The 14,564-nt window shown below is 50.5% G+C and overlaps 1 protein-coding gene across 2 annotated transcripts in view; it reads right to left on the bottom strand.

Moving 5' to 3' along the window:
• KIAA1671 (KIAA1671 ortholog) overlaps nucleotides 1-14,564 on the bottom strand; it is a 186,065-nt gene that overhangs the window by 105,598 nt on the left and 65,903 nt on the right. For both annotated transcript variants that reach the window (XM_061170488.1, XM_061170489.1), the window contains exon 6: nucleotides 6,042-6,167. In XM_061170488.1, the coding sequence (XP_061026471.1) occupies nucleotides 6,042-6,167 (126 nt within the window). The remainder of the gene's footprint in view (nucleotides 1-6,041; nucleotides 6,168-14,564) is intronic.

Raw genomic sequence — 14,564 nt, 5'->3', positions numbered from 1 at the left:
ATTGAACCCATGCCCCCTGCAGTGGAAGTGCGGAGTCCCGACCACTGGACCACCATGGAATTCCCGACAATGCTATCTGAATGACCAATGGCCATTTCCAATGTGGCCAACTTCCAGCGTGGAACACTGACTTTTCCAGATCCTCTTGCTGCTAGCAGTGGCCGTGTGACCCATTACTGCCCTCTGGGAGGGTGCTCCAGGGAGAGCTGTTGCTTTCTTGCAAACTCAGCTGACATGGCACCTCTGGCTTCCCACTTCTTCCCACCTGAAAGTGGACTGAGTGGCTGGAAAAGTGGCAGCCACCTTGGGACCATGAGGTACGAAGCAGGAGGGAAAGCCCAAGAGACTCTCAGAGGTGCTGACTTAAGTCAGCCGCTGCCCACCTCCAGATATCTTGCTGCGTGAGGCAAATTAGGCCTTTCAATTAAGCCAGTGAGCCACGTTCCTGGTACAGTTCAGCAAGACGTGGACACAGGCCCAACCTCATATGTGGGAACACCAAGCAACACAGTATGGGGAGGAGAATTCACATCCCCAGCAAATAAAAAGCCATCATATCTTTACGTACAACTTGTTTTTTAAGCACAATCTTTGATGAGTTCTTTCTAGCAGTTCATATATGGTTTTCCATTTTGCTTTTATTTCCTTCTCTTTTGACAGCCCAGTCAACCAACTGAAATTCAAAGAGAACCTCTAACCAGGACCACTGATGTCTCCATTTTGGGGCCACATCAAGAGTTCCCTCTTATCTCAAGTTGATCGCATTCACAAGAATTACTATTCTTGTCATTAGAATTCAAAACAATGTGCTCCCATTCTCCAGTCGTTATAATAAAGTTATCAGGCTCAGAGTGGATATATGTATATGTATAACTGATTCACTATTCTGTACACCTGAAACTAACACAACATTGTAAATCAACTATACTCCAATAAAAATTTTTTTAAAAGAAGAGAGAAATCATAAAAAGGAAAAAAATAAAGTTATCAGGTTCAAATGCTTTCAAAGCTTCAGGGATTGCCCTGGCCGATCCTTGTCCAAAGATGACGGCATGATGACAGAGTTGCCAGGAGGTGTGCCACTGCTCAAAAGTAAGAACCACTGGTTCATCAGCAGGAGGTGTGGGAAAAGTCTGAACTCAGGATTAAAACACACACTGGAGGGGTGTCCAGGAATGACTTCCAGGCCATCTCCTGGACCCTGCATGACACTCAGGAATAGAACAGTTTCACACCCTCCAACCCTGGCCCAAGCTGCTCCCTCCACCAGGGGCAAACCACTTCTTCCCAGACCACACCCATCTGGCAAACGCTTGTTCATCTTTGAAGACTTAAAACAATTGTCCCTCCTCTGTGAGACCTCCCCAGATGGAGAGATATACTCCCTAATCTTGGGGGAAACTTGGAACCATGAGCAAATTGAATGAGGGAATGCAGGTGAAGCACGCAACAGGGCGCCTGGCACACACAGTAAGGGCTCAGTGAACCGGAGCTGTTAGAACCCATGGCAGTTATTTACTTACCTTCTTATCTGCCTGTGTCTTATTCATAACATGCAGATAAATATTTGTCAAAATAAAGACTGAACCCCCGAAATGTTCCATCTTAGCCCAACTGGGCTGGTCACTGATCCCCAGACACGCCTCTCTCTTCACCTCACCTCCATGCCTTTGCATGCGTTGTCCCTACTTCCTGAGTGCCCGCCTTCACCTAACTACGCCCTCCCGGGCCACCTCCAGGCCCGCCTGGACTGTGGACCCCAGGAAACTGAGTGAGAGACTCTCCAGGGCCCCCTCACTCAGGGCCTGGCACAAAGTAGGCCCACGAGGGGGTGAACTCATCACTAGATGAGCCACCAAATGCTGACTGACGGGTTTGGGGATTTGGGAGAACATTCTTGAGGTTACCAGAGGCCCATCTGCCACATCGCAGGGAACCCCCAGAGCCAGTGAATCTGTGCCTTCACGGTCACGGGAGGGGCCTCTGGGGTGAACTATGACCCAAGGTCGTGGTCCACGACTGAGTCACCGTGTTTTACAATCCCAGCACGAGTGCAAGCCAAAGGCTCACTTTACGAGGAAAAGAGGGTGTGCCCATCCACCACCACCCCTGGATGGGGGAGGGAGGAGGCTGGGCGCAGGACTAGGACCTGCCACACAGACCGGAGGTCCTAAGGATGGCCCTGAAAGGAGCAGGGGAGCAGGGAGAGCAGAGAGCACCGGCCAGGGACTCAGAACTCCAGTCCCAGCCCAGCCCGGCTGCCGTGGGACCCCGGACAGAACACGGCCCCTCCCCTGCCCTCCGTTTCCTCAACGGCAAAAAAAACTCCTAAGAGAGGGGACAACTTCCCGTTCCATGAGCAGCTCTTCGAGAGAATGTAGAGGAAAAAAACAGCTGACAGCAAATCATAATTAACAACACAGTGGGACTTCCCTGGTGGCGCAGTGGTTAAGAATCCGCCTGCCAAAGCGGGGGACACGGGTTCGAGCCCTGGTCCGGGAAGATCCCACATGCCACGGAGCAACTAAGCCCGTGCGCCGCAACTACTGAGCCTGCACTCTAGAGCCCACGAGCCACAACTACTGAGCCTGTGTGCCACAACTACTGAAGCCTGCGCGCCCTAGAGCCCGTGCTCCACAAGAGAAGCCACCGCAATGAGAAGCCCGCGCACCGCAACGAAGAGTAGCCCCCGCTCCCCGCAACTAGAGAAAGCCCGCGTGCAGCAACAAAGACCCAACGCAGCCAAAAATAAATAAATAAATTTATTTTAAAAAAGCCAAAACCAAAACACAGTAACATTTATCAGGCAGTTACTCTCCATCAGTGCTTTATAAGCATCATCTCATTTCAGCCCCATCCTCCTACCACACGATGAGGTAGACTCAGACCTTGAGAGAGGCACTTACTGGCTCTGAGCCTCAGTTTTCCCACCTGTAAAATGGGGATAAACTAGTATCTACGACACCCAGTAAGCACTGTGGTGGGCACTGTGGTGGGCACTGTGGTGGGCACTGTTATTCCTGCAATCCACCACTTTACAGAGGAAAAAAAGAGAGGCCCCGAGTGCTAAACTCACTCGTTTGCCGCCTCTATGAAGCGGCCGGGTGGGACCGGTCTGACCTCATGCTCAGGGTCTGACCAGCTGGAGGTGGGTGGGGCTCTGCAGATCAGCAGGGCATCAGCCCCAGTGGGTCCCAGGCACCCTTCGGAGGGTGGCCAACCCTGTGCTGGACAAATATCATATTCTCAGCCCTGGGGCTTGGTTGGCTGTCTTGTTTCCTTGTGAGAGATGCACCAAGCACTGCAGGCCCAAGGGGAGAGAGGGGCTGGCAGGGTGGTCCCAGGCCAAAAGCACAGGCCTGAGGCAGAAGGGGCCCAGGGCCAAGGCTGGAGGTGAAACAGGCCCAGTATGCATTCCAGCTCCCCGCTTGCTGACTGTGTGGCCTTGGGCAAGTGGCTTAACCTCTCTGAGACTTGGTTTCCTCCTCTGCAAAATGGGATTCATATTCCCTAACATGAGTGGGGAGTGGGGACTGACAAGGCCTGGAGCACAGACTCAAAAAAGGGAGATGAACCTGAATCTCAATCGGAAGTCAACAGTACAAAGTCATCAATCAAAACAGTGACACGAGTAACGGTAGATGGCGTTTATCCACTAGTGAATGAATCCCCAAACGTACCACAGAGTATAAAATGCAGGACTGACCACCTCCTACCTCCAGAGGGGTAGGGGCAGCTGGCAGGGCCAAGGGCTCAGGACCCCAGGCCTCACCTGCAGGGTTGCCCTGCCTACGTCAGGCCCTCTCTCGGGGCCTCAGTTTCCCCATTCATAATGAGAGAGTTGGACTAGGAGAGAAAAAGGGAGACGACAGGAGGACGGGGAGTTAGGAGGAGGAGGAGGAGGAGGAGGGGGCAAGGGAGGTGGAAGAGAAGGAGAGGAAAAGGAAAGCGGGAACAGTGATCCCCGCAGCCAAGGCATTAACTGGGAATTTACTTTCCTGACGGCTGAGTGACCTCATTTACTGCTCACAAAAATACTCTGGAGGCCACTTGGGACCAGCCTCATTTTACAGAAGCAAAAACTGAGGCTCAGTGGGGTCCATCAAGCCACTTGCCTGAGGTCACAGAGTGCCAGAGCCAGAACTTGAACCTACTTCTTTCAGTCTCCAGAGCCCCAATGCTGAGGTCCCCCCAGACAGGCTTTTGGAGCCATCAGAAAGTGAGCTGAACACCACCACCCCCTGGTGGCCACTACCTGGAATTGCAGGTGTCAGTCCTGAAAGCAGGGAACCGAGGTCTGGGGCCCCAGCTCTGTCTTGCTCAGGCTCAGTACCCCAACCCGTCCACCTCCGGGGTAGAGGTGATCAAGCAGGCAGCAATGGGGCAGGGGCCTTGGGGGCCAGAAGGAGGGAGCCACCTGACGACTCCATGGACAAAGGCTCCTCAGTGACAGAGGGAGAAAGGGGAGGGGCCGGCAAGCAGAGACTGTAAAAAGACAGGGTTTGAATGCTCTTCGCTCCATGGCCTTTGTCTTCTCTCTCTCTCTCTCTCACAAACATACACACACACACACACAATCAGATAAGCTGGGTCAGTGCCTGAGAGGGAGTGGAGACAAGGGTGAGAAAGAAATCGGTGGCTGAGATCTGGACACTTGAGGAATTTTCCAGGGCTTCTCAGCCGACGTCTGAGTCCCTGCATGGGAGCTGTCACCCCCAGCCCCACAGTCAGGCCTTTTAACTCTCCCATCATGTCTCGGCAAGAAGCCTGCCAGGGGCGGCGTCTTCACCCATTTTACAGAGGAGGAGACCAAGGTTCAGGGAAGTGAAGTCTCTTGCCCGTGGCCATAAAGCTAGAAGGAATGGACCTCTGGCTTCAATGCTGCAGGAGCCCACGTCTCAGAGACGTGAGACCGGGCACAGATAACCACTGAAATGCATGCAGCCTTGCACTCAGAATGACCTCAGGCACAGAGCTGGTGTTGCCTCATTAAAAAAGGCTTATCTCAGATGTCCCCACGCAAGGCCCAGGGCCCGGGAGGGACTTCAGGAGGAAATGCAGAGCTCAGCAGATCTCCAAGGATCATGGAGCAAAAGTGAAAAAAAAAAAAAAAACCAGAAAAGAAAATCACGGAAATTCAGACGTGGTGAAGCCCTGGAGCCCAGCTGGGGACACTGAGGCTCCAGGGAAGGGGGCTCCCCTGGGGTCCCGCCACCTCATTTACCTACTTGCTTCCACAAGTGAGGAAACAGGCTGAGAGGGAGGAAGTGCTGGCTGAGAAGACAGAGCTCAGTGACAGCCAAAAGGACACTCGAAAACAAGAATAATAACAACAACAACAACGATAATAATAATGGTAATGTAACACTTATTAAAGTGTTTACCGTGTACCCGGGACCAAGCTAAACACTTCTCGAATTATCTTATCTGAACCCCACATCAGCCCTGTGAAGTAGATGCTATTACTACCCCCATTTTACAGATGAGGAAACTGAGGCCGGACGCCCATCTGCATGCAGAGCTAGGATGTGAACCCAGGCGATCCGGCTCCAGAAGCAGCTTAACCCCGCCTTCCTCCTGTCGTCACCACACTATCGATCACTGTCTGAATTACCATGTGCTGGGCCCCACGCAATCCTACTCCATCCTCCCAGCGGCGCAAAAGAAGCAGGAATCACAGCCCTGTTCTCCCGGTGAACAAACTGAGGTGCAGAGAAATTAATAAAAATTGCTCAAAGAGGCTGAGAGGAGGAGACAGTGCTGGGATTCGAACCCAGGGCTCTCAGACCTCAGCACGTGTTCTCCTAACCGCTCCACGCCAAGCAGCAGGGGCTACCCCTCCACAAGGGGCCAAAAACCCACGAGAGGAGAAGGCTTCCCCAGCAGAGCCACCAAACATCCTCCACGTCATGAACCATGGCACAGCCAGACAGCACCAGGCTCCCAGACAGTCACCTGCCCGTCCCTGCCCCCCTCAGGCCCTGGGGCCAGCCTGGGACATTCCCAACTACGTCCACTCTGGCCACGCCAGCACCACTCACCACGAAGGGCCCGCTCCTCTTGTCCTTGCAGAAGCTGTGGCTTCTCCGGGGGCCCGCGGCCACAGGGATCACCTGCTGGAGCAGCGGCTCATTGTCCTGAAGGGCATCCTCCCTCCCCGGTGGCACCTGAGGCACAGGACACAAGAAAAGGACTTTACTGGGGCTTCCCTATTTGCAGGAAGAATATGTCACACCGAGAGAGGCCATTCTGACCTAAAAGGGCAAAGAAGAAAATTAAAGTGCCAGATGCTCCATCCCCCCCCCCCCCCCCCCCCCCCCGCACCATCCCATGGCAGGTGGTCCACCTCAATGAACGGGGGTAATATGTAGGATCAGCAGGTCTGGGTTCAGCCCAGCCTCAGCCACTTAGTAACTGTGTTACCTCAGCTGTGTGCCTTAACCTCTCTGAGCCTTGACCATGTGGGGAAAGACCCCTAATAATCGTCCTCAGTTCAGGGATGGACCAGCCCGTGGAAAGCGTGTGACTCAGTGCTGCCACCAGGGGGCAGACGTGCGTGAGACCTGGGTGCCTGGTTGGCTTCATCTTAGTCTCCCCCATGCCTGGCAGGTGGGGAGCGCTCCGTAAATGTTAGCCTGCCTCATCACTGCCACTGGCAACTTTTGGTGACCTCATTTTAGACATCCTTCCATGCATCCAAACACATGTGCACATATACAGAGAAATGGTACATGAATACAATGGAGTAGGTGTGCTGGTATGAATCCTGTTATTTTTATATATAAGGGGATAGTCACAAGCCAGTAAACACGGGACTCTAGAATGTGGATTTTACATACCTCACACTGTCCCTGCCCAGAGAGGGAAGGCATCTGCTTAAGAACACACAGCGTGAGTGAAGAGCATGGCTGGATTTCTGATCCCTTGCCTCACAGTCTCTTTTTTGATGCCTTATGAGGCTCTCTGGTTCTCCTCTGACCTCCCTGGCTATTCCTTCTCAGGCTCCCTGCATCTCAGAGGGACATGTGAAAGTGTGACCCAGGCCAGCCACGCAGCCTCCTCTTCTACATCACTCCCTTGGGGTTTCTTATCACACCCCATGGCTTAAATAAATCCCGTGTACACACGGACGAGTCCGGATTCTGTCTCTCTGTGTTGGGACTCCAGACTTGCAGATCCCATTGCCCACTTACCATCTATAGTCACTGCTCACGCTGGTCTGAGACCTCATGTGCCCAAAACAGGCCTCTCCATTCCTCCCCTCCAATCGCTCCTCCCCACCTTGTCCCCGTCACCAGCTGGGTAGGCCAAGACCCTCGGGTCACCCTCTGTCTCCTCTTTCTCTCCATCCCATCAACAAAGCTGACACTGCCTTGAAAACATGCTGCAAACCTCACATCATATACGAAAATCGACTCAAAATAGATCAAAGACCTAAACGTCAGAGCCAAAAGAAGAAAACTCTTAGAAGAAAATATAGGCTTATATCTTCATGACCTTCATGGATTAGGCAAGAGTTTCTTAGATAGGACACCAGAAGCTCAAGCAACAAAAGAAAACTAGACTACATCAAAATGAAAGACTTTGATGCTTCAAAGGGCACCATTAAGAAAGTGAAAAGTGGGACTTCCCTGGTGGCGCAGTGGTTGGGAATCCGCCTGCCAATGCAGCCGACACAGGTTCGATCCCTGGTCCGGGAAGATCCCACGTGCCGCGGAGCAACAAAGCCTGTGCACCACAACTACTGAGCCCGCGTGCCACAACTACTGAAGCCCGCACGCCAAGAGCCTGTGCTCCGCAAGAAGAGAAGCCATCGAAATGAGAAGCCCGCACACCGCAAAGAAGGGTAGCCCCTGCTCGCCACACTAGAGAAAGCCCATGCGCAGCAACAAGACCCAACGCAGCCAGAAGTTAATTAATTAATTAATTAATTTTAAAAAAGTGAAAAGACAACCCACAGAATGGGAGAACATTCCTGCAAATCATTATGTCTCATAAGGCACTTGTATCCAGAATGTACAAAGAATAATTACAGCTCAATAATAAAATAACAAACGAATTTAAAAATGGACAAAGGATCTGAATAGACATTACTCCAGAAAGGTACACAAATGGCCAATAAGCACGTTAAAAGATGCTCAACAGGAAATGCAAATCAAAACCACAATGATCATTTTGCAATATATACAAATACTGAATCATCATGTTGTACATCAGAAACTGATATAACATTACATGTCAATTATATCTCAATTAAAAAAAAAACACCATGAGATATCACTTCACACTCACTGGGATGGCTAGAATCAGAAAGACAGATGATAGCAAATGTTGGCTAGGATGCAGAAAAATTAGAACCCTCATACACTGCTGGTGGGAATGCAAAATGGTGCAGCTGCTTTGGAAAACAGTCTGACAGCCCCTCGAAGGTGAAACCTGGAGTTATTACCATATAACCCAGCAATGCCACTCCCAGGTATATAGCCAAAGAAATGAAAGCATACAAAAACTTGTGCATGAATGTTCAAAGCACCTTCCTCCATAATAGCTGAAGAGTGGAAACAACCCAAACGCCCATCACCAATGAATGGATAAATAAAATGGGGTGCATCTATACTGCAGAATATTATTCGGCCATAAAAAGGAATGAACTACTAATATATGCTACAATACGGACGGACCTTGAAAACATTATGCTAAGTGAAAGAGGTCAGTCACAAAGGACCACTTCGTGTGATTTCATTTATATGAAATGTCCAGAATAGGCAAATCTATAGAGACAGAAAGTAGATGAATGGTTGCCTGGGCCTGGAGGGTATTAGGAGAACAGGAAGTGACTGGTCAGTGGGTACAGGGCTTTCTGGGGGATGAAGAAGATATTTTAAAATTGAATGTGATGATGGTTGCAGAACTCTGTGAATATACTAAAAGCCACTGAATTAACTGTACACTTTAAATGGGTGAATTGCATGGGCCATGAATTTATATCTCAGTAAAGCTGTTACCACCTCCTCAAAAAATGCTGCTAACCCCTCCACTGCCACCACCCTGGTGCAAGCCCTGTCACCTGTCTGAGGACCACGGCAGCCTCCTTACGGGCCTCCCTGCTTCCACCCTCACCCAGAGGGCAGCCAGGGGTCTCTCTGAGACACAGATGGTGGCAGCAGCTCAGAACCCTTTGCTAGCTCCCTTACGCTCTGGCCCCTCCTCACCTCTCCAGCTCAGCTCTGGCCAGCATCCCAGGGCCCACTGGGGTCCCTCCAGCATCCCCAGGACCAGCTCATCCCCATGCTGGGGCATCTTCACTCACTGCTTCTGCCTCTTCCCCGCAGATCCCGGCCTGCCTGGGGTGCTCCCATCACTCACATGGCATCTGTCAAGTTCCTTCCCATGAGACCGCCCCTTAGAGAAAGGGGGAGACAGGGAGGTTACTCTATCTCCCCAGGACTTACCACTCTCTGAATGATCCCACTCACTCACTCTGCTTGCCCATCTGGACCAGCGCTGTCTGCTAGAACACTCTGTGATTATGGCGAGGTTCTCCATCTGGGCTGAGCAATACCATGGCCATGGGCCACTTGTGGCTTTTGAGCATTTGGATGTGTCCAGTGTGACGAAGAAACTGAATTTTGGATCTTACTTAATTTTAACTAATTTAAATTGAAAGAACCACACGTGGCTAGTGGCTGCCGTATTGGACGGCACAGCCTGATACAGTGGACTGGGCCCTCCCAGCAACCCTGGTGCCCAGAACAGGGCCTGACACCAGATTCGTACACTTATGCAATGTGTGAAGAGATGAAGGTTGACCCTAAGTGCATCCCTCTGACTTCCACAAACCTTCTCCACATCAGGCCCTGGGCCAGGCACTTGACTATATGTTACTTTGTGATAAATCTCCAGCAAGTCCATGAGGCAAGCAGGATTCCCATTCTACAGGTGAGGAAACTGAGGCTCAGAGAGGTCTGGCAAGGTGCCCAGAGCCACACAGCTGGTAAGTCACAAAGCTAGGTCTGCCCAATGCCAGGTCTGCCCCATTTGCAGTCCAGGGCTGTTTCCAGGAAGAAGTCAAATCATGAAAGTACAAAGTGTTCATCTTCCTAATGAAGAATTCTTTTTCCAAAAGAAAAGTGGCGGAACTTAAGCCAGCAGGTTATACGAAGGAAATACAAATGGCCTCACGCACAAGTGACAGGATGGAGGGCACTCATTGGGAGCATGAGCTCCAAAAGTTTGATAACCCAGCCGGCTGGCAAGGCTGAGGGGAGACGGGGCCCTGTCATCACTGGGGAGGATGTGAACTGGTACAGCTCCACTGCATGGCACGCTGGCAGTCCTGCAAAACCACAGCCCCCTTCCCCCGTGGAAGGGCAATCGCCATTCTGAACCCACAGATACACCTGCACGTACGTGGTTTGTAAATAGTAAAAGGTGGGAAATATCATCCACCTCTACTATGCAGCAGTTAAAAACAATGAGGACGCTCGCTGTCTGCGGGCTGAATGCAAAAGTCCTCGAAGAGGCTTTATACAAAAACAAAAAACAAAAAACAAAAAAACGGCAGGTAGCAGATCTGTGGGTTCAGCATTGACCCTCCACCCAAGAATCCCCAGGGGAGCTTCTAAAACTGACAAAGTCAGGCCCCACCCCAGAGACTTCAGCCAAATTGGTCTGGGGGGAAGCCCCTGGACTGCTGTCTTTTAGGACTTACCCATAGGCAACCAAAGTTTCAACCACTCTTAGAGAACGCTCTCTTTTACGGAAAAGGGAAGGAAAAACAAGACTTACGTATTCACATTTGCTTGTATTTTCGGAAAGAAACTCTAAAAGAATTTGGGCAGAAAAGAATATGATTACGGGATGAGGAGGAACGGGAGGATGGAGAATGAGAGGTCTGGGGGAATTTTTACTTTATAAGTATTTTTGGAGCCATGTGAAAATATTCTCTCCTGAAACGAAAATAAATCATTTGATGAAATGAAATACTATAATTGGGCCTGGGACAAAGTTCTGATAAATGTTAAGTGAAAAAGAAAGAAAGAGTGAGAACGAAGGGAAGAGAGGAGGGAGGGAGGGAGGAATAACTTTAATTGCAATCACACCCCATGTGGGGCACATGAGCAGAATTGGCTGTCAATCAAGAAATCTTCACCCAAGGAAGCAGAGATGCACCTCAAGATGCTCAATGAAGCCCTAGAACTCAAATCAACCCAAATGTCCATCCACAAAAGTCTGGATAAGAAAAGCTTGGGCTCAGTCACATAATGAAATACTTTGCAATCATTAAAAATAATAAGGTGATTATACATGCACTTTTTTTTTACTGTTAAAGTTTTAAAAGCAAGTTATCTGGGTATATATCTGAAAAAAACAAAAACATTAACTCAGAAAGATCCATGCACCCCAATGATCACAGCAGCATTATTTATAATTGCCAAGGTATGGAATGTAAATGTCCATCAACAGATGAATGGGTAAGGAAGATGGGGTGTGCGTGTGTGTGTATATGTGTGTGTGTGTACCACACACACACTGGAATATTACTCGGCCATTAAAAAGAACGAAATTTTGCCATTTGCAGCAGCATGGATGGATTTGGAGGGCATTATGCTAAGTGAAATAAGTCAGAGAGAGAAAGACACATACTGTATGGTATCACTTATATGTGGAATCTAAAAAATACAACAAACTAGTGAATATAATAAAAAAGAAGGAGACTCACAGATATAGAGAACAAACTAATGGTTACCAGTGGGGCATTGGGGGAAGGGGCAACGTAAGCGTGAGGCGGGGGGGAGGTACAAACTATTGGGTGTAAATAGGCTCAAGGATGTATTGTATAACATGGGGAATGTAGCCAATATTTTGTAATAACTGTAAATGGAAAGTAATCTTTAAAAATTTTACAAAAAAATTTAAAAAAATTTTAAATACACAACAGAAAAAACAAAGCAAGTTGTGAGATTTTCTGAAGAATGCTGCCATGTTTCCACAGAACAGTATGCATTTACCTATCTGTGTCTGGGCCAGGGTGCCCCAGCCTCAGATCTACATACATTTGGGGCTCCATGATTCTCTGTATTGGGGGCTGTGCTGTAGGATGTTGTGGAGCACCCCCGGTCTCCACCCAGTAGATGCCAGGAGCAAACTCTTCCCTGGTTACGACAACAAAAAATGTCTCAAACTTGGCCAAATGCGCCCTGGGAGCAAAGCTGCCCATGGCCGAGAACCACCAACAGGCCTGGAGGGGAGGGTCCCAGTGCACCAGAGGGTCCTCATTTGGGGGAGCTTTCCATCCTAAACCATATGTTTCAATAATATTTTAAATTGTGCCCAAGCATTCACTACTTTTGCAATAAGAAAAATACAACAATTATAAATCAATACATATACGATGGGTAAGCCACTCTGGAGTGTGGGCAAGTCTCCAAGGAGATCAAAAACCGTAACAGTGGCTGCATCTGGGGGACAGGAAAGGAAAGGGGTCCGGGGGGACATTTTTCTATACAAGTTATACACTCTTGTAAGGTTTGAATTTTCAACAACCAACATTTTTTACTTCTGTTTTGCTCTTATTTATTTTTTAAAGGTCAAGAACCAAAGATCTTTGGGCAGCAGAGAAGAGAAACGGGAGCTGTTCCAAGGCTTCCCAGTCCCCTTTGTGAGAAAACAGATCCCCTGACAATGAGCGCTCCTGGGGCCCCGGCACCCCGGGCGGGCGTCCAAGGCTGGGCTGGGGTGGCCCCTCCACGAGGCCCCGAGTCTCCTGCTGCCGGCGGGCCCCTCAGCCAGGCGCTGGCACACAGATGCAGTGTCACATTTCCACGGCCTCTTCCCTCTCTCGCTTCCCCATAACAACAGCCTGGAGCTGGGTGGGGGGGCGGGGGGGAGGCGAAACCCTTCCCGGAGGCGCATCTGCGGAGCCCGCTGCCTGCCCGGCCCATGCTGGGCACTTTATCTCCTCTCCGCCTGGTCGCAGCGCCTCAAGGAAGGAATCCCCGTTAACTCCTAACTCCGGAGAGGGGGAAACTGAGGCTCGGGGAGGCCAAGTGCCTGCTCTGCACACAGCTGAGCCGGTGAGCGGCAGAGCGCAGATTCCAACGCAAGCCTGAATATGGTCATTGGAAGAGACGTGGGTTCAAAGTCTGCTTCCACCACTTACGCGCCCTGAACCTTAGGTGAATTCTCCTATCGCTTAATTTCCACAACATCCCTTTCTAGGTTGGATGGGGGGTGACAGGGAGGGGCCCATAGTCAGTTTCCACACTGGCCCCAGGGCATGCCGTTTTTTTTCCCACCTCTGAACCTTTGCCCATGCTGTGCTCCTACCAAGAATGCCCTCACCTCCCTTAATCAGCCCATCCGAATTCATATCCATCCCTCAAGGGTGGGCTCAGGCCAGGGCCTCCTCCGGGACGTCTCCCTGGGCCTCTTCTCCAGCGCCTCACTCTGCACCACATCCTTTCCTGGCCGTCAATCACCATGTCCCGCCTCCGCACAGAGATCAAAAGTTTCCCGAGGGCTGACTCCATGCCTCAGATTTCTTCCCCACCTTCATGATCTCTCATTCCACTGAAAGCTCGGGTATCAGGCTAGACCTGGGTGCAAACACTGGCTACGCCACTTGGTGCTTTGTGACTTGGGATAAGTTACTGAAGCTCTCTGAGCCTCAGTTTTTTCCATCTGAACAAGGTGAGCATACCTGCAGCGGATGTTGTGGGTGCCCTGCCCACCACTCAAGTACATGCCAATGCTGCGTGAGGATTTTCCTCTCCACCACTGAGCATGGCCCCAGCCAGGTTAGAGGAGTCTGAATGGTAAAAACCCCAGACACAGCCTCAGGCAAGGACAGAGGGGAACTAGGAAACAAATACTCCAGGTCCCCTGCCCCTTGGACAGGACCACCCAGAGGTGACCTGTGCTGCTCCCCAGGGGTCTCCAGTGAGAACGAGCCTCAGGTGCCCACACCTTCATCACCTGCTTCCCTTCCTGACTCACTTCTCCTCCCCACACCAGCTCCTCTGGGGATCACCTCCTAAAACAACTTGCAGGGGGCTGCTTCTATAGGAACACAAACCATGACAATCCCTCTCGTGTGGATTGTCCTGAGGCTCATGTGAGCTCGCTCATTCAACAAACCCTTCTTGAATGTTCACGAAACATCAAGCAGGATGCTGGACTCTGGGGATACAATGATGAACGTGATGCAGCATACTGGAATACAGCAGGTGCTCAATAAATGATACCTATCGTGATCATTCTAGGCCAGAGGTTTAAAACTGGTAGCCCACGGGCTGTATAGTGCCAGCAGACAAGTTTTGTTTGGACTAAGCAGCATTTTTTTAGTACTCTGTCCTCATTTCATAATGGGGGAGGGGATTACGGATAAAAATCTGGATCTTTCCAGTTCTCTTGATAAATCAGATCTGCCATCTCAACACCACCTTCCTCACTTGTCAAGAACCAGCCGGGGCTGCACAGCGGTTGCCCCCTTCCGATAAGGCATGGGCTCTCCATTTGCCACAAGCCCCACCACTCCCTAGCATCTCACACCCAGCCTGACT

This window comes from Eubalaena glacialis, chromosome 15 (assembly GCF_028564815.1).
Source record: "Eubalaena glacialis isolate mEubGla1 chromosome 15, mEubGla1.1.hap2.+ XY, whole genome shotgun sequence".
Classification (NCBI taxonomy): domain Eukaryota; kingdom Metazoa; phylum Chordata; class Mammalia; order Artiodactyla; family Balaenidae; genus Eubalaena; species Eubalaena glacialis.
The sequence above is the reverse complement of the archived record's forward strand: the minus strand, read 5'-3'. Positions and strand labels throughout refer to the sequence as shown.